Source organism: Lepidothrix coronata, unplaced genomic scaffold (genome assembly GCF_001604755.1).
Source record: "Lepidothrix coronata isolate B3197 unplaced genomic scaffold, Lepidothrix_coronata-1.0 Scaffold64, whole genome shotgun sequence".
In the NCBI taxonomy this organism is placed as follows: Eukaryota; Metazoa; Chordata; class Aves; order Passeriformes; family Pipridae; genus Lepidothrix; species Lepidothrix coronata.
Genome location: NW_016690244.1, coordinates 2,023,574 through 2,044,685, shown reverse-complemented (window position 1 = coordinate 2,044,685; position 21,112 = coordinate 2,023,574). Strand labels below are relative to the sequence as shown.

The 21,112-nt window shown below is 38.4% G+C and overlaps 1 protein-coding gene across 5 annotated transcripts in view; it reads right to left on the bottom strand.

Annotated features, from left to right (window-relative positions):
- The window catches only part of RBMS3 (RNA binding motif single stranded interacting protein 3), a 711,089-nt gene that overhangs the window by 244,571 nt on the left and 445,406 nt on the right, over positions 1–21,112 (bottom strand). For all 5 annotated transcript variants that reach the window (XM_017817961.1, XM_017817959.1, XM_017817960.1 and 2 more), the window contains one exon: positions 16,902–16,993. In XM_017817961.1, the coding sequence (XP_017673450.1) occupies positions 16,902–16,993 (92 nt within the window). The remainder of the gene's footprint in view (positions 1–16,901; positions 16,994–21,112) is intronic.

Sequence of the window (21,112 nt, the reverse complement as noted above, 5' to 3'; positions counted from 1 at the left end):
CTTAACATCATAAGAGGCACACATACAAAACTTGGGTAAATAGGTAAGAAACTGGAAATCCCTTACTGAAATGAGAAAAGGGACAGTATAAGTGAAGACAGTGAAGATAATTCTTGTTAACAGGGGCATAATTCCCTCATTAGAAGAGCACAGACATTACTCTGTTACTACTTTGTGTATTTGCCTTTGCCTTTTAAATCACACAGTCCTTAGGGGATGGGATGGACCTTCCTCTATCTTCGGTAAGTGTCTAGTACTCCTTGAAAGGTACTGCAATCCAAACAACAATGATCAAAAAAGTTATAGCTTCCCCCTTTTCAATCCTGAAATAGTTCAGAAAGTTGTTTTTAGTTTGCAGAATATAGGAAAGAAAACTTCATTGAATGATTATGCTATGCAAAGGAGAATTTGAAAATGATCTTGCACTAATTCAAAGCAAAGGTTTATAATGTGCAACACAAGAGGCTCACCCATGTATTATGGTTTTCATATTTTATTTCCAAAATATTTTTCTACATTATTTTCTTTAAGTGCCATAGATCTGGCTATCCTGTCAGATACATAGCACATAACTGATTTACTATGACATTGATTAAAAGTGCAACATGGTGCAGTGAAGGGAAGAACTGGGCCAAGAGATGTTTTTGCTGAGATAACCCATGCTAAGTGACACAGGCAGCAAATGGAGCATCTTGACATATCTGAAGCATCCAACAGCAATCTACACTCACTGAACAAAGGAGTCTGAAACAGATCTTTAGGATGCTGGGTAATGGGCTACTGAGGCTCTTCAGAGGCAAAAAGAAAAAAAGGGAAATCGATGCTCTCAAAACAATTCTAAAACAAAAGATTTGGAACTATGCATTATCATCCAATTATTCTCAGAAACATTAATAATGCTGAAGCAAGTTCAGATACGGTCAATACTTAACATTAAAAAAAAAAAAGTAGTACTTAAATAAATACTCTACTCATCACTCATTGCTTCTCCTGAGTCTCAGACTTCAGTAACTCGCTTAACAGCATAGTAACCAGATCTGATGTAAAAGATCTTTATTATGTATACTTATCTGGCAGCACTGACTGAAGGTGGCAGACAGTATGTGAAGGGAAGATGAGTGCATAATGGGAATACGGTTCCCCAAATCCCAAGAGGAATAAAACCCTCTAGCGATCAAGCTAAATCAAAGCCGTATGAAAAGAAACGTTCATCTAATTTAGATGCAAATATACCTAGATGCCACTGTACACCACATCTAAACAGTATTGCACAGACAGTATTACTTCCATTGTACCAACAAATGCCTATCTTCTCTGTAATAATGTTCTCTTTGATGCACATGCAATGGAAGAGTTAAGGCATATTTAGATTCAATCAACAAAACTTCATCAGCACAGCAAGATGAACAGAGATCATATCCATAGCAGGCATCTGACCTTTTCATCGCTCTCTCGCTGAATGCGCATGTGAGGCAGGCAGGCATGCACATACACACCAGCAGAAACGACATATAATGCCTGAAATCAACTTTTGGCCAAGGCATCCTGATATTTTCTCATATGGTAAGCATTTTATTCACTTCAAGCACTGGATTTTCATTTGCATCACCTACAGGACTATGTGCAGTGTTCATGCTCAGGTAATGAGCACTAAATGGAATAGAAGGCAATAAATAGAATATACATTTGTTAAATAAATGTAATACCTTTTATTGAAATCACCTATTTACTAAATTACTTATTTACTAATTCACAGTAATCAGCCAGGTTCATGACCTGCTTATCACAGACCGTTAAAATTAAACCTGTGCGTATTGCAGGACTTTGGTCCAAGAACAGGTTATTACACATCAACCACTTTTCAGAAACCATCTACATGAATATTTTTCTCTGAAAATACATGTAACAATTTCAGGTTGTTTATCCTTCAGTAGAGGAAGGATAAATCACTAATTTATTACTATGAAATATTTTGTTGATGTGTCAGAAGCTTTAGAGTTTTTCACAGTTGGTCTCTGATGTAATCTGTCATTCAGCATCTAGAAATAAAATCTTTACACTTAAGGGGAGCAGTAGAAGTTAATAACACTCTTGATGCTAAAGTTTCAGCTTGAAAACCACAGGACTTAGCAAACTGTAATGGTCTGACAAGGCACTGGATGGAAAGCTTTAGTTACAAAGGCTTCTTTCTTAAATTCTGCAGTGTGCAAGAAGCTGTCAACTTCTAATTTGTGGCAAGTAGGTTAATTGTGGATTTTTACTTTGTTAGGACTGGTTTTGAAAACTCTAAGATGGCTTAAAACAGCTAAAATATTCACCTTATTGTGAATATTCACTGCTTATACAAATTAGATATGATTCTCTTTCAAAAGGGGTTTTTGAAGAAACTGTTGGAACCTTACCTATGATTTAGGTCGCAACATGCCTCAGTTGCACCTTCTTTCAGCTCTTCAGGTTTGTGAGGGAGGAAGCAGTTCATGGATTCAGCAGGTCAAAGTGCACATCACTGACTGTGGCTGATAATTCAAGAGTTGCCCAGAAGGCCAGATGCTAAGATTTTGGTTTCAGCTTGATGGGCCAAGCTGACCTCTGGGAATGATTGTCTTATCTCAGCTTTGCCTTCAGGCTTCAAATTATCCACTGTAGGCATGTAGGCCCCCCCCAGTGACAGACACAAGAGTTCTGTGGAATGATTTAATAAGGATATTTTCCTCTATCTGGGACTTGAGTTTTAAAGGCAAATCTGACCCCCCATCCCTAAATTCTTCCAGAAAAAAATCTTGCACCACATCACTAAGGGTGAAAAATAAAAGCAAGGTCTATACAAAAACAATGTTTGCTGTTTGTTTTTAAAGAAAAAAGGTTTTGGTTGGTTTTGTTTTTACCAGTATGTGAAGGAGGGGTGGTTACTTTATTGATGACTAAGAACATTATTAAATATTTGAGGGGTTTGTGCCAAATACATCTGCCTTGGATTATTTTTTCTAAAACAAAAATTAAGAACAAGTGCAAATGGAATTATTAAAAGATCAAGAGAGATCATTTGTTGACCAAAAAACCCTAATATATTCTATTTCTGTTGCAAAAGAAGACAATAAGCACATATGACAAAGCAAAATATTTTACATAGGTAGAATATGAGCTAGGGCTGCAAGTTGCTAAAATCTTGAAACAATCCAGCACATCGTTCTGACAAAGGACTTTGTACTCCATTATTGCCAGCTGAATGTATCTGTTAACTTTGGGTCCAAAATATAGGTCTGTATTTTAAACCAACTAACATCAGAAGCACAAATGACTATGTGACTCTGAGCAATTTTATTTTTGAACATGATTAGAAGCGGCAGTACAACACAGTTGAGGATCATCTAAATCATCTAAACTTCCAGATTTGAGCCCCTGCTCACAAAAATCAAGCTCTGCCTTAAAATAACTGAACTTGATTCCCTGACAAATATTTGCAGCCGTATCTGTCATCTGAATATGTATATTGGGACAGCAAAATTTCATAGTTCTCTAAAACAAATATTAGAGACAGATACATCTCAACAGTACATCTCTTAAGAGAGCCAATTTGAACAGAGTAGATCCTTCTCTTAGGAAATATTTTGTACATGTCAAGGTTTTTCTCTACATAATATTTATATAAACAGTAATTCTGACAATAAAAGACCACAACACAAACAACCAAAAACATGAAAGGAGAAGTAATAAAATACTCACTTGTTTCTTACAGATCTATAATTCGTGCCTATATTTCTCACCATTCTATCTTCAAATTAAAACTTTTTAGCAGAGAAATATCTGCAGAGGTGATAGAGCTTTTGTGGTGGCTGCTTTTTTTTTTTAAAAAAAGTAATCTTAAAGGGAGTAAAAACCTTCTAACTTCATGTAACCTAATCATAATTTCTTAAGGCATGTCAGATTTTATCATGATTGAAGTAAATGTTCCTTAGGGCAAAAATGCCAAGATTTAATATGTTAGAAACTCACCTACCGTCTATTGCTATTTTCTCATATCCACTTTTCTTTGTGAAATACAGCATTTTCAAAGGCATTTAAAGTTTAGAAACACATAAATGTAACTTAACTTCTATACTTCCTATTTAGCTTACTATATTTTTGGCATTATACACAACTAGAAATTAAGCTCTAGGACACTGGCATGTCTGTCATAGCATGACTCAAGATACTTGAGCCATTGCATTTATGGTGTTAAGCAACCAGTTGATATACTCACTAAAGACAAGCTGAAGAACAGAACTTAAGCTGTGAATATTTGCAAACACTCATAGTGTCATTTTAAAACTTGCACTTATAAAATATAACATTTGAATCTAAACCTGGCAAGGCATTCAGAGGCCTAACTTTAAGGGACCAAATGAAATTTAACAGTACAACATGCAAAATGATGCAGTTTACACCTTGTTAAAAATAAGAATTTCTGCTGCAAACTCTAGGGTGCTCATCAATTGACTAAAAGACAGTAAAATATACATATTACAGCACTGCAGACTACCTCTGAAAAATAATGTACAGCTCTACTCAGCCAGATTCAAGGAAGATGGACTATAAGTAGAAAAGGTATAGAAAAAGGCTATCAATCAGTGGAATATCACAAGAATTGTGAACATTCTAGAAGAGAGACTTTGCCTGCCTTGTGCAACATCCACCCAGCTCAGATCCAAAACTGCAACAGGATGGTGATAAGTGTATAGGAGCAACCTAAAAAGAATGTGTTATATTCACAGTAACAAAAGGAAGAATGCAAATGCAAATGGGATATCATTCTGGTTTCCCAATGCTTCATATAGATCAACAAGAGTGGAAAAGACTAAACTGAACTCACACGGGATGAAAGGGGGACATTACAGAAGGAAGAACATTTACAAAGGCAAAGATTACTATTAAAAATTTCTAAAATACTAAGTGAAAGACTAACACATCAAAGAAATACCAGCAAACAGGCAATAAGTAGTATTTACAGGTATCATTCAATGCCTGATCTGATCTATGGATCATTAATACCAGGTGACTTGAGAGTGCTGTGTTTTGTGAGAGGTTTTCATCACAGTATAAAGTGTTTTAGGTCTCAGCTACTATACATTTAAAAGATCTTTCAACAAAGAAATGGAGAAAACTGTAGAAAAACTCAGTATAAAGGATAAAGTACTAGATGATGCTCCCAGGAGGAAAGTGCCTAAGCTGATACTTTGTCAGACCATGTCCTTTAGATAAGCCTGCACCAGGCTTCCCAGATGTCTTGCGATCAAAGAGAGCCAGTACAATAGTCACTTAGAGGAGTGCAGAGAGGTTCTCTGGTAACTAATCTAATTGCTGTCTGACACAAAATGTTGAGCTCCTTCAGTGTACCCCTGTAAGCCAATCTGGAAATTACTCATATACTCAAGAGAAGTAAATAGCACGCAACAATGTAATCATGCAAGATTAAACTATTTATTTGAACTTCAAGCAAAGAAGTCTGCATCCAACACTCCTTTTTAAGATACAAAGCCTGAGTTCAAGAAGTCTTAGAAGACTGATCATACAAAAGAGAGCCATTACGTATTTCAGCTAATGAAATTTTATTCTGAAAGAGAAACATTTCCATTACCGTAGGCTCAGCAGCCCCAGGAGAGAGGACAAGGCAGCGAGACTGCTGCGACCCCATTCCTGACATTTCAACATGACTGGGATCAGTTCTAGCTCCTTTACCAAACCCATAATCTTACCATGTGAAATGTGCTGTGCAGCAAGAAGGCAGTCTGAAGTGAATTAGGTCATGCAATTAGGAGTGGTGACCTTTCCCTGATGAACAGTTTTTAAGCAAGGGAAAAGATTTTTGGAAGCTAAGGCACTGCAAAATCCCTCCCTTCACTGATTCCACATGCTGCTTTATGCTGTGTTGCTATAATAAAGCAACACAGACATATAAATGATAGTCCTGGCTTTCCATAACAAGCTATAATTGGAGTAGGTGACTAGAAAAATGTTTAGATAAATGGTGGGATCATAACCTCTTATGCAAAATGGACAAATAAGTTATGGAAATATCTGGGAGACCCTGAGGCTGTGTAGCTCTACTGCAAACCATAGGCACAGTTAAAGCAGACAGTAAATCACTAAATCTCATCTCAGATGTTACAATTTTGTTGTTATTTTGGGGGTTTTTTGCTAGTTTTTGCTGACAGATGGGGAAATACTGGCTGATTGTGACCAAGATTTAATTTACCTCCAATTTCCTTCCTATTTCTACAGTACATTTCTAGAAAACATATAGTATTTTATTCCCAGTGCTTAGAGGAATTACTGGCAAATAGTCACACTCCTTCAGCACATACTATAAAAATACCGCTGTAATACTTTTTCCTACTCATAGGAATTCCATTATAAAATTTTCTCAAGAATATTTCTAAATTATCATCTATGAATGTGTGCATACATTGATATACGTATAGCTTCTTGAATACTTATCAACTATGCATGCACATAGTAAAACCTCTTATGTCCATATACAGAGAGACAGAACTGTGACACTGCACTGGAACAGCATCATCTATTAAGTAAGTGGGATAGTAAAGTGGCAAAGATACCTTTAAAGACAGGTAAGCCTTTCTTCAAGGCATCTTTTCTTTCTTTATCTGTCTACCAGCTGCATTTAAAAACCAAAATTATAGAACTCCATGAAGAAATGACGTCTGAGACACAGACTTCAGTTTCAACTCTTAAAAAAGTATGTCCACTTCTTCCAAGGAATTCAAAGCCCAGCTTTCTAGCATCAAGCCTTAATTATCCCAACTCTTAAGTTTTCTGACTGGAAATGAACATCTTTCTTCACTATCTCTTTTTCTTTTTGAACCTTGATAAAAATATCAAAATAGCAGATGACCGACAAGTGGCAATTACTAAACATACTCTGCTTTGTTACTTACTAGCACAGAGATAAGCAAAGTTGTATCCATTTTAACAAGGGGAAAGTATACCTCCTATCAAATACTATATCCATATTCTAATTCTATGTTTACCCCAGGAAAGGTCCAACTTTTCCATATAAAAATGCCTTTACAGCTGCTATCATCAAAGTTTTCATTGTTCTCCATGGCTTTTGAGACCCCAAATTATGAGGCATAGTAGACGAAATAACCATTGTACCTCCATTACTGCAATGTAAGTGGTGTCTTTGGTAAATGCAAACCTCCCAGAGGTCCTCAGGACATACCTTTGTATAGTTTCTTTGGGAATCACAGAAAGACTCCCTCTGCCTAGTTAGAGGAATTGGCTATTTAGGGTCCCTAGGTTTTTCCATGTGTCCACCATTTTGGATTATGACTCTTAATAATAAGACTCATTTTCTTCCATGAGGAGTAGGGAAAGCAGAACAGCATGACTATACATCCCCCCCTGAATAAGATTCATCTGCACAGCCTGACATCTGCTGCAGTCCTTTCCTCCTTTTAGATACAAAGGCTTGTGCTGCAGCATTGCTGGTAACATCACACCCAAGCAGTGGGCACAAGATAAAATGCACAGGGGTACTTCGGTAGCCCCTGGCAAAGATAAAGTCCTCAAGCCTGCTGACAGAATTGGTCAGACATTGGTCCACTGGTGCCATTAGTTGCAGGCATTGTTCAGCAACATGACAGATTCTAATTCGATCTAACATTTAAGGAAAGCTGGGATCAAACAATCCCAGACTTTAGGGCAGGCATTTATAATGCCTTATTTACACACAGACGTGGGGGTTTTCAGTATATTTCTTTTTGACACAACACTGAACATGTGTCCTCATACTTGGGGTTGTACTTTCTTCACTTGCTGTGTTAAAGGAATAGTTCTGTTACTTTAACACTTCAATTATTTCTGGGGTACATTTTTCTAAAGCTGACAGTTCTTATTTTAAAAAAATTAACTTCCTAGGTTTAATCAAATATATGCATTTATCCTTGTACAAAATGAAGACTGCCTTAAAAAGTACCTGATACCAGCCAAATGTACCCTTCCTCTGCGTGTCCATTTCCCATGCTGCAGCACTACAAAGCATTAGCAATATTCATCTCTTGTCCAGTATATTGATACAAAATGACCCTATAATCTTCCTCTCAGCTCTGCTCGCATATTACAAAAACAGTTTACCATGCTTCATGTTCATCCCTTAGCAACTGCTCCTTGCTTCTAAGAACCACTTCCCTATTTACGCACGCACATCCTGGCACATCTTAAAACTGGAAACAGAACAGGGATTGACGGAAGTTATGATTGCATTTCACAAAATCATAAGTGGCATGAAAAAGATTCATAGGGAACAAGAGCCTTCTGTCTCTTCTGATACAAGAATTAGCAAGCAATCAATGAAATCAACATTGCAGGTCTAGAGCAAGCAAAGGAGATCGTTCTCTGAAGAACATAAGCTTAAACTGAAGAATTTTGTATGGTCAAATGTTGTTGCCAAAATTTTAAATGGGGAAAAAAAAGGCAGGATAAATTCTTTATTTGGGGATCAGAAGGCAGTTCTACAAAAGACTATTCAATACAAGCTGAGGAAATCCCAAGTTGCAAATTGCTAGAGGCTAGGAGACTACACTGGGGAAGTATCTCAGATGCTTTCTGGTTCTTGTACTCCTCTATTGGCATGTGCTAAAGTGCACTACCAGAAAGAGAATCTGATGCCAGAGGGAACTTTATTCTGGCCTGATATGGCCAGTTTTACATTCTTAAATCATTTACATTTATTTTGATCACATCAAAGCTAGTCTAACATGACTGAAAATAGAATTCAACTCTTTATGTCACCATAATCTCCCTTTCTGAGCACAAAGGGAAAGTATAAGGACTAAAAAATTCCATGAGCTGCCATCATGACTCAGTTTGTTGTATTCATCCTGAGGAGAGCCTAATTTGATAATTTTATACAAAGGAAAAATAGAGGTTCTTTTTACAGCAACAAAAATTATCATTCATTAGTGAATAAAACTGCATCTAAATCTAAATTTATTTAGATTACAGACAAACCACTCAGATGTTGGTTGAATGGGAGACATTCATTAATACGAAAATAACAAGCAGAGTATTCACTAATACAGTAATATTTAGATATTCAGAGGGGGATGCACATGTGCACAGGGAATATCTGTGCATATTACCAGTAGATTTGCATTTACTGCCAGAGTGTGTACCTGTGTATTTCCAGGCTGATGAGCTCTTACACAGGCATGCACATCAATGCTACTGAAGCTTGCACACTTGCTTTCCCAATCAAACCAAATCATCTGAAAGTGACCCAATTTTCACATAAATTGCATTGATTTGCTGAAGCTGCGTCTCAGTCCAGACTAAGTGGTACCGCAAAAAGCATGCACATAGCCTCCTGCTGGTGGTCATATGAATCTCCTTCTCCTCCCAAGGAAGCATGACGGATACAATGAATTTTTTGTCCCTCACCTTACAAAAGCACTGTCCTCATTCTGAGCTACAGAAGAATAGGATTAAATGATATGTCACTGAAAGAAAGGCTATGTCCATTTTCTACTACAGTAATATTTTCTAAAATCACAGTTTTGTATCATTTCAGAGTGCACTGGGTTTTTCCTGGTGAGTAAAGATGTGCTTACTGAATTTAGAACATAGTTTCTCTCAGTCTGAACTGCAGATTCCCAAGCTGCATAGTTGTGGTCGGATAACTCCTCCACGGGGCATTCAGAGTTTCCTGAGTATGGAGGCAAAAAAAGAATTAATCTGACTCCAGTGTTTAACTCATTTGCAGGACTCAGATTTCCTGTTCTGCAAACATAAAGGGTTTGCAAAGAGCGCGTAAGACCTTCCAAGATGTATAGCTATGTGAGTGCTAAAGATAGGGAGTCCCATTCTTCTCTCTGGCTTAAATTGCCAAAGCTCTGTGGATTTCAGCTGTATTATTACCAATTCAAATGTGTTCCAAGTCAGAGGAAAGTCAAGAACAATGTGTATTTATGAAAAAGGCCAACTCTTGTTTGGCTGAAGTTCATAACCCGAAAAGAACCCAGTAATTCCACTATTCTTCAGCTTAAAAGTTGGCTACATTTTTCACTTTCAGCATCTGTTCTGTGGTGCAAGGCATTAATAGCATGGAGGTGGATATATTTACTGATTGTTTTTATTTTAATTTTCAAAGGCACAGGAATGTTTTAATCTGAGATGAAGTTACAGTGTGAAAAAAAATCAAGTCAATCTAGAAACTAAAGCAGCACTTAAAAAGGGAAGGAAAATACCATGGCCAGGTCTGTTTGGGGTGATAGCTAGAGAATAAACATGATTGTATGTGCCATAAGATTTTCTAAGCTAACTTAGTGGTTAAGAAAGATGCTGAGCTAGTTTTTGGGAACAAAGGAACACAGCACTGACCTAATTCCTCTCAATTAGCCAATAGTAAAGTTCCATTCACTTTTAGAGAGAAGAATTACGTTAAGCAGTTCTCAAAACTCCCAAAGAAATTACTGTTTATAAATTTGGCAGGTGTGGTACAAAAGCTGTGGATGTGCACACCCTATTTCAGGCTGACCTACATGTTTTTAGGAGCAGCACATGCAAGCATGAAAGGACTGCTGGATCTTAGTACCCTCAGGATTACTTGATGTTCTTTTCTCAAGAATGGCTCAAGCTAATGCATTCTATATTGGCTTGTGAATGTACATCTAAAAGCAGGAATAGGATCATAGATCACTTCGCACTGGCTACCGTATAGTTCTCAGGTAGAAGCATGAAATTGTCCCAGCTAGATGAGACTAGGAAGTCCTTCCATTAATGTCATGCATCTTTGATATCACCCCAATCAATCACTCTTTGTGCAAAGCTGCTCACTGCTTTAGACTTGATTGTGTAGGAAGCTCATAGGACAATGTCATCTGCTACTGCATATTTTCTGAAATTTAAAGTTAGCACTTTGCTAGCACATCTGTGATTTGAATCCTGAATTTACATTGTGTTTCATATGGAAAAACAAACCAAAAAAAAACAACACAAAACTTTCAGGTTTGGAAAGGCACATCTTTGTACGAAATTTTGAGATAAAATCTGATACAAAAAATTAATTTAGCATCTTGTCAATTCTTTTACTTTGTCAATCATTATCCTTTAAGTAATGGAAAAACCTGCACTTATGGGCCAGCTACAGCTGGGAAACTATGATTCTCCATTACAAGAGTGAAAGATAGTTTATGCAAAATAAGAACACAGGTAAGCGGATAGGAGAGGATGAGGAAGGCACAGCTTTGGTAAGTGGCATTACATGAAACTTGGTGCTTATGGTTAGTTCTTCTGCAGGACACTTTTGGTATGGTTGACTTGGTAAAAGAAATCAAAGGAGAGAGATACTCGCACCTGTAATTTCCACATCTGAACTGAACCACCTTTCACTTCCTTCCAGCTATAATGTTTTGTTGTCACTTAACACAGGATCAATTCAGGTCAGTATTGGTCAGCCAGTATGTACCGTGCAAAAGTACAGGGAGAGACAGTTAACATTTTAGGAAGATCAGAGGAAGGCTCACTAGAAAGTGCTCCACACACATGCACTACTTGTGCCAAATGTCTCCGACAACTGTTGCAGCAGCAGCCCACGCCTGGCTGTGCAATTCATTCAGAAACGATGTGGAAGGTGGCCAGCAGCAGCACAGCCATGTTCTTAGCTTATCCTACAATGCTGAGCATGCTGAGGTTTCCAGAGTCACTAGCCCCTGCTCTAGCAGCAAGAAAATCCAATAGTTTATAAATAGCCAATACAAATATTAGATTTCATAGAACAGTTTGCTGGGGGTGGGGGATCAGGTAATTAAAAAACAGGATTAAAACAAAGCCTGACAGTTTCAATATTGAGTTCTAAAACTCCTAGCATTCTGCTTTGTTTTCAAAAGGAAAGTTAACTCAGTTGAATAAGGCTGTTATCCACCAATATTATACAAAAACTCAACCAACCATTATCCTAAAGTTTGCTTAGCTAAAATTTGCAGACATTTCAATTATGAGTTAATAAATCACTTGTGGGGTTAAGTGTGTCATGTGGATAGGCCATATTTTATATTTTGTAAGGATAGAATTTTTATTAATTATTTTCCTGAATTTTTAAACTGCAAAAAACAAATAATTAAAACTTTTCCATAAAAATCTAGATTAAAAAATAGTGGGCAGACTGGAAAGTCTTTCCAGTTTAGGAACAGGCCTTTAGAGTATTGGTATATGATCCAGAAAAAAGGGAAGTAATTTAAAAAGAAGAGAAAATGAAGCTGAAAAATGAGCAGACAGAATGGATTTATTTGGTCAGCTGACTCATACCAGAGCAATTCCTAAAACCTACGCAAAAGCCTGGAAAATAAATAAGATTCTTCTGTGGGACTTTCATTTCCTTGGTCCTTGGAGAAAAACTGTCAATTTAACTATACAGCAACCAGTTCTCTGTTCCTCTTCAGGAGCTCTTATGCTTGGCTCTGTTCAGTGGGAAACAACTTCCTTTTGTCTTTCATCTAGATGGTGATTACTCCCTGTATTTAAGCTTCTGCATGATGGAGAGATGTGAAAAAAACAGAATCACTTTCTGTAATTCCCTTGTCGAGCAAAACACATCAGAGCCTACCAGCACAGTCCTTTTTCAGAACCAGTTCCTTCAGTGTACCCTCTGGATGGCAATTACTGCAGCAGAGTAGTTAAGAAATGGACTTAGACAACTGCCAGCGCTAATTAAATATTCCTTCAATGTTCACATTTTTCACATGGGTCCTGAGGATGTCTAAATGCATTTGACATACAAAAGGAAAACCCAGAGAAGACATGCATCATCTAATACATTTTTAATCCTTATAAATGCATTTGGAATAACAGCAGGATTGAAAACACTTCCTTTGTGAATGTATTTGTTTCAACACTCTTGATGTGCTGCTAGATATTAAAGAAGGTATTACTCTCTGCAAGAACCTACCTTTGCCTGAACTTCCACTTTATGCAATCTTACAGCAGACTAAAATTGGAAATAAAAGATGGGAGAGAGAACCCCAAAATGTCTGTTCTGTGAAGGTATAAACTGATTGCACAGTTCATCTTCAGGCTGACACAAGCTCAGATGCTCAAATTTATTTAGACAGCAGACTTCTATTGATTTTTTAGGTGATTTAGACTCCTCGGCATCACTAAAAGCTTACATATAAACTAGATTAAGAAGTGTCCTCATGAATGTGTAATTCTGGGTGAAGGACTATTGCAAATCCCAAGAACAGTCGCGGTTACAGATTTTATTAGAACACTGATACATTTTTCATGTGTACTAGGTTTCCTTGTCTACTTGTCTGAGCCAACTCCCATATTACTGAGATTCTCCTTATTAATTTTCCATATTCTGTCTATAACATTTTTCTAGAAAATGCAGGAAAGGAGCATATGGAAAAACCCAAACTGATATATAAAACATATACACAAACACTGCCTTTCCTGTGTCATGTTTGTGTAGTCCCTAGCACAAAGAGACAAACTAATCAATAATTCCTGTGAGATTACCCAGAGACATATAAGTTGGGTCATTTTTAGTAGGAAAACAAACCCAAAAAACCACCTGGACTCTACAAGTCTGTACAAGCAGGCACTCCATACATACAAATCTGCTCCATACAAAGCAAATCTACTTTGTCCAAAGGCAAACAAGAAGCATGTAGTAAAATAAGCCATGCCAGCTAGGAAAACACCCCATAGCATTCATTCTCCTCAATAAAATAAGCACTTCTGAAAGTGATGGACAACTTAGATGAGCTATATTGGATGTAGGACAGTGGCAGTAATCAAAGCTTCTGCTTCAGGTACCTGTGAGAGAGAAATGCTAAAGAGGCAAGGTGAAAACACACACATGTACAAGAGCCTCACACAACTGTCATGCAGGTGGGAGGCTGTGTGGGTCCTTGTCCCACAAAGTGGACAGCTGTTCATGGGCCCATGAGACCTCATCTCCCAGCTGCCACCACTACCTCTGCAGGCATAATACTGCTTTTCCTCTCTCTCAGCCAAACCCTCTCCTGACTACTGCAAATCAGAACAAAAAGAGAGGTCCAAACATGTTTAATGGTTAGGGGATTTTTCCCTTTGTGGGTTTATGGGATGTATTAGCCTCAACAGAATAGTGACGGGACTTGGAGCATCAATCCACCAGAGTTTAATTTTCTTCCAGAGGCAGCACTATGAAACAAAATCAGCCAAAATGGTGTCCAAATGCCATAAAAAAGAGGGAGGTAGCTGTATTTAAGCATCGATAAAATGAGTATATTTTACTCAAGTATCCACAAGATACTTCTGCTAGCCAACATGGGTGGGGGTTCAGTTCTGCTTTTTGTTTTTCAAAGAAGATTCCTGGATTTCTATGAGAAAAATTATATTGTGTTACAATTGAGAAAGAACCACTCTTTCCGAGCAAGATTTCTCTCCAGGAAAACATCACAGATGATACCAACACCTCAGCAGACTTTCTCTCTCTACTGAAGAAGGCCAGCACATAGCAAAAGTTGGCCGACGCCTTTTCACTTTTATTCAAAAGAATCCACAACTGGACTGACATTTTCAGAACATTCACAGAACACAGGTTACAGTCTATCTTCTCCCAGGCCTTTACATGGGGCAGTTTCCCTGCATTGCAATGCAGAATAAAAGATAGAGGACACTGACGCTATTTTTTAAACATATGCCATGAAAAAGGTTTAGGGAATTTCTTCAGACTTACTCTTTTTATTTCACTGGAGAGCCACCATTCACTACTAATTAAAGCAGCTCTTGAAACAAAACTGCTCTGGATAAACTTCCAGAAGTGGAGGCTAAATTTTTCTTCTGCTTCTTTCTTCAAACCTCTTCTGAGCCCTCACTGTTAATTCAGACACTGGCAGGTAATGCTGTCTTTAAGTCCTGTTATACAACTTGGTTTCCAACATGTGCAAGAACTAACATGTTTCTCCAGATAGACTTGCTTTCCCAGGCCCCTGCCTTCTCAGAAATGTGAGGTACTTTGTGTGGAGTCATCTCAATTTCCTTTGAAACCCCATTTTTCTAAATACTTAGATTTTTTTCGGAGATAAGGAAAGTCAGTTGTATATTTATCTTGAACTGTCAAACACACTAAAAAGAGTCTATCTGGGATTCCAGGCACCGTAGCTAAATAATAAAAATACAGTCAGTCTTATGCAAACAAATGTGTACACACCAGCTGCCTCAAAGTCTCGCAGGGCAGAAAACTACTCCTGCCACAGAGTCCCCAGAAAACAAACCAACCAAGGGCTGGTACAGCCCTTCTCACTCTGTAAACACCAGGCTTTGCTTTTAGTCCCTAAAATATTGGACAATCCAAACCACAGTGTTTTAAGTCACCATCTTTTTTGGTATTTCCACACATACAAGGTACTGAAACTGTTCATTGTTCTGAATCATGACAACACCAAATATAGATTTATCTTTCAATCCTATCTTTAAATCTCTAATTTTAAATCTACAACTTTACAGATTTATATGGATTTATATTTTATATAGATTTTTTATAGATTTACTCCTCCCTAGAAATAGCTATTTGATATCAATCAGTAGGACAAAATATATCTCCTGTCTTTGGTTTCTTTTTCACGGCTTGACTAATGTATCAAATTGCCTATATTTTAACAAGGACCTGCTGTATATCTGAGAAATAAAATGGCGCAGTCCTTAGTAGAAGTTCACATTCTTCAGCTTGCCATCTTTTACTCATTTGAAAAAAACATTTTTTATCACCATGTGTCAATAAAAACTAAGAGCCAATAAAACAGCCTAGCTTACATTGTGGGGCACTGTTAAACAGAAATACATGGATGACATCCAATTTCTTTCAGGCACAGTGAGTGTAATTCAGTAGAAGTCAAAAGAACCTCATTTACCAGCAATGATTTTTTTTCTTGTAAAAAACACCAAAACTATGCTTGATATTGTTGAAAAACAAAGGTTTAAACAGCCAGCATTCCTTTAAATGAGAATCTTTAAATATGGTGATTGTTTATTACTTAATTTGCCTCTTTTTTGTAATCACCTGTTTGCTTTTACTGTTTGAGATTCTAGGACAGCATCATTTCTACAGAGACTAAATCAGCAATATTAAGAGCTTTTTGTGATTCTTGGGCAAGGCATTTTTAAAGTACAAAGCAACAGCCATTTTTGGTGGCTGACACAGTCTAGAGCACAAAGACAAATTATTATGCCATCAGAAAGGTAACAGCTGGACCACACAATGGTCATTTACTGTCTCCCCATCAGCCCCTTTGCCTGGGAAAAAAGGATAATTCCAGGACCAGAGTAATTGAGCTCACTGCACTTGCTATGGCTTCTGCTGCCCCTCTGAACAGATGCCAGTCACCTTCAGATAACTCTTAGAAACTATTCTTTCAGCAACCTGCTACACTTCCATTTATGTCCTCAAAATAATTAAACAAACCAAGGAGAAACCAAACCAAGGCAGATCAAAGAAATTTTCCTTATGTTCAGTCAGTCACTCCTTCAGAGAAGCCCACAAGACACATCAGAAAAGAGCAACTTTTCCAAAGCAAAGGAACCAAATGAAGACAACTCTGAGGTAAAGAAAAGGCAACTCTTTCACCCATCAGTTAGCACAAAGGCATTTCCAGTGCTCTTCCACTCTGGTGCCCTCTATCTTACAATACTCTCCAGAGAGAGGAGCAGAGAGAGTGTGCCAGAGTAGAGCCCATTACATGAGACACAGCTCTCAAGAACACAGACAAACCATAGGATGAATAAGGCACTGGAGCCAAAGGATGAAAAAATCATTGGAATAAGCAATCCAAAACCTTAAGAAAAACAGGAGCAAAACAAACTCTTGGAAATTTAACGCAACAGCGCAAATAATCCTGCAATAACACGGTTGTTCTTACCTTTGCCATCTGCGCCTGCACGCCATTTGCTTTGAGAGATGCTACTGCTTTCTGTGCTGCTGCTGGACTGTCAAAATCTACAAAACCATAACCTGAAAAATAAATGGATAAACAGAGATCTTCAGTATCATCCATGTGTATGTGAACAGATAAAGATTTTATTTTTAAAAAGAAGGAAACCCTTTCCATTCTCCCATACTGTCTCCTGGTCTTCCAGTAGCACTGCCACCACACCTCTATTTCACACATCTTTTCTCCTGAAGCTAGTGGGATTTAAGGGAATGCAGATACCTGAAGATTCAAAGTGCAGAAAGGTATGCAGCAGAGGAGGAGAGAAGGCTGGATCTGTCCTAACAAATAAATAGTCCCTGGCAGCAGACGAGCACAGACATTTGTGGGGCCCTCTGGTGCTCTGGAGTCCTGCCCCATCTCTTCCATAAGAGGAGGTAGTAGTATGGCTCTTCCTGGGACACAAAGCTAGAGAAAATAATGCCCTTTTCCTGTCCCTTTAACCTATACAAGGATTAAGCTTCAGAAGAGGAGGCCAGCAAGTCTCTGCAGTGGGCTGGGGCCATCTGTGCAGAGACAGGGAGAGCAGCCTTCTAGCAGGTGGGACCAATTCAGGGAGAAATTGCAATGTGTGCTCTACAACCAACTGCTAGATAGCTCTAGAGGATGGTAAGACAGTAAAGTCACAGCTTTGGTTAAACCACATCCCTTTCATCTCACTGCTCTCTGGGCTGGAACAAGGGGCAAATCCCTGCCAGGAACTGCTTTAGGGTATCATCTGAACAGCAGCTTAGTGAGGTTAGATCTGAGGGATTGATAAGGGATAATCATCTGCTTTTAAGTGGCTTTCTTACTCCCAGTATTTGCATTACTTTAGTATATTAATCAGCCAGTCACTTCTTATCTTCTCTTCTTCCTTCCATTTTTTCTTCCTTTAACCAGCAAGACTGATATGTTCGAGCAACACCAGTGCTGTTAAGCTGGATAGCAACAACTCTGAAAGTATTTTTATTTTCCTGAAGACATAAAGTAGGGCTAGGAGGACAAAGAATGGACTTTTCAAAACTTCTAGAGCGCTGAGCTATCCCTCATTTTCAACAGCATTCAAATGTCTTGCTCACAAAGATTTCAATTGAATTAGGAAGATTTAAAAATCTCACCAAGCACCGATTTAAGCAGCTGCATGTATTTCACAATCCATACAGGGAAACCCTCAACCTACATCCTTATAAGCAATTACAGTGCAGGTAGGCATGTGCTGCTCAGACAAGCTGTGGCCAGGGGCCACATCTTTGGCATCTCCCTGGAAAGCCATATGGATGAAACTGAACTGCCTGAAAGCTTTAATAATATTAGCACAAGCATATTTATAGCACAGCAGCTTCTTTGCAGACATCTCCATTTACTAGGTCAATACACATCACACAGGAGGCAACCACAGATATGATTTCCTGCTGTATCCATATGTATTTCTTTCCCCAGCTTTTCTTCCTACTTCTGGGAGGCCTCATCGCCTTCCTCTCCACACCAAATCTAGGTAACAAGAGTTTGTGCTTGTGATCGCCTTGCCCCTCAAGTTACAAACATCTCTTTATTAATATTTTGGTATGCATGCATTACTAAATGCAAGGGTTAGTCCAATGATAAAAGAATTTTGTGTACACAGATTTTTTTTGTTTTCTTGGCTTAAGTCTCACTCACACAGTTTTCAGAAAAGGAAATGAAAGAAGAAAAAAGAAACAGAAAAAATTGTTAAAGAAACTGCTGACTTCAAGAGTGTGAAAAGCACTATTTTGGTAGCCAAGTCAGTATCTCAACCTTTCTGTTCTTTTCTTCTCTCAGTTTTCTGGTTTTGTTTGTTTGTTTGTTTGGAGTGTTTTGTTTGGTTGGTTTTTGTTGTTGGTTTGGTTTGGTTTTTTGGGGGCGGCATTTGTTTTTAGTTTTGTGTTTTTGTTTGTTTTGTTGGGGTTTTTTTGGAGGGGTGTTTTTTTGTTTGTGAAGAATTTTTTTGGCAGGGCATTATTACAAATGGAGGGAAATCCTAGAACAACTCTACACCAGGACAGCAGATCTAATGAACACCACCTTAAAGAAGCACATTAGAGTTTGGTCAACTTAGGGATGTAAAGGGTGTTTTACCTGCTCAGATTCCCCCATTTGATTTTCCCTTTTTACTGCTACTGAAACTGCCATTTTTAAATCAGCTTCTTCTACATTGCATTTTCCACTGCAGTGCTATCCAAGCTCTCTCCTCACTGCAGAGCAGCAGTAAAGCTGATGGCACTCTGAACCAAAAAAACATGCTACGAGAGAGCAAGAGTCCTCTCTGGATTTCTTCCATGCCTCTGCCCTTTGAGAGAGCAGCTTCTGGGAGGAAGGCAGAGATACAATTAGATGCAGCTTCCATCTTCCTAGTTGAGAGATCCTGACAAGGAGCCAGAGCTGCCAAGTGGGAAATCTAAAATGCCTTGAGAAGTCATGAGATGGCTTGGATCAAACACAGAGCAAATTACTTTTTAGGATAGCAAGATTCTCTCCTCAGAGACTAAATTTGTTTTTATTTCTCATCATCTTTATGCCCAACAACTATGAGGTGAAAGTACAAAAGTAAGTTTTAATATTGGCATTAAAAACAGATAATAGAGTTAGATTTTTATATTTAGCATCAGTGTACAGTGCAGGCTTCATGTACAAAGTAATAGAAAGGAAATTACTTTTTATATGACTTTCTAGACAGCACAGTAAGTATTCACATCTCAGTTAGTGCTGCTTGTAAATATAAACCAGCATGTGTAAGAATATTCTGGTGTTGCATTATACATATCAGGTATATCTAACATTCCCAAATCTTCTTTCGGGAAGCCTAGCCATGATGATGATATCTAACACAGTAAATTATTGAATATTAACATCAGTCCAGGATTTCTAAACCCATGAATATCCTCTAAACACTTTTTCAGTGGGCACAAGGGGCTATATAACCATATCAGAGGTCCAATGCGACTCTTGAGACAAAAACCCCATATCTTTAGCTGCCCATTATGCATTCTAGTATTACTACTCACAGTCTCACTGCAAAGCTTCTCTTTTTCCTTCCCTTAAGCTCATTTCCATTCCAAGTAACTTTTTCTGGTCCTCCCTCCTCCTGACACATCTCTCCACCACACACAGAACATCAGGACAAAATCACTCCATGGCTGAAAACCCGTCCAAAGAACATCAATCTGCTGCAAGAGAAGCCAAGTTCCCAGGCTGTTTCAGCATTCAAGTATCCTTACAAGAACCCTGCAATGCTATATAACAGAAAACCAGGCATGCTGCCTTTTTGTACACTTTCTGTTCTTCCACGTAGATGTTTATAGCCTGTTGGTGACCTACACTAACATATTTCATTTGTTTATAATCTCACTTCATTTTTTGGTCTCGGGCTTTAACAAAGTAGTGCTGGTTTTTCTGTTCGGGTTTCGGGGTTTTTGTTTGTTTGGGGTTTTTTCGTTTTCTTTCATATAGTTGTCTGGGTAGATCAAGTTTAGTCCCCACAAAATCTAAAGCTGGTGCTTGGAACATCCCCTCCAGTGTTCCCCATAGTGTAAATGAACCACAAAACTCTATGTGCTGAGAGTCCTTGCCTCTCGTCCAGGCTATGGCTGGAGTGGGTGTAGGCTGTGCTCCCCACCAGCAGAACTGGGCTGCTGTGGCTGTTCTTGGCAGATGCAGTGGGGCTCAGTTTTGGCTGCTCCAGCATTCATCCCTACTCAGATAACTGTTCCCTGGCTCCTCCTGGGAAAAGGTACGAAAGTAGTTGGAATCATCCCCCAGGAGGAATTCAGATCAGAGTCTGCCAATCAGACACTGCTCCTCTAAGAAAACGTCTATATTTCTTTTCCTCCTTTAAAAACAAGTGCAAGCCCCACCAGCCCCTCCTTCTGCTAGCCTCAAATTCCACAGCCTTTTTTTGTTCCGCCCCCCACTCCTGCATTTTTACTGTGTGTTCACTGCCTTGTAAACATTCTGGTCAATGGATTCTACATTTTTTCCCTTCAGTTTTTATGCAGAACATCATGAAAAACAAACTCGGTTTCTAAACTGGGACCTTCAGACTCTGCTCACAAGAATCCATCACCACCACAGGAAACCAAAACCAAAACTATCTCCCCTTTTTTTCCTGAAGCATGCTGCCATTTTCCTTTAAGAACTCCAAA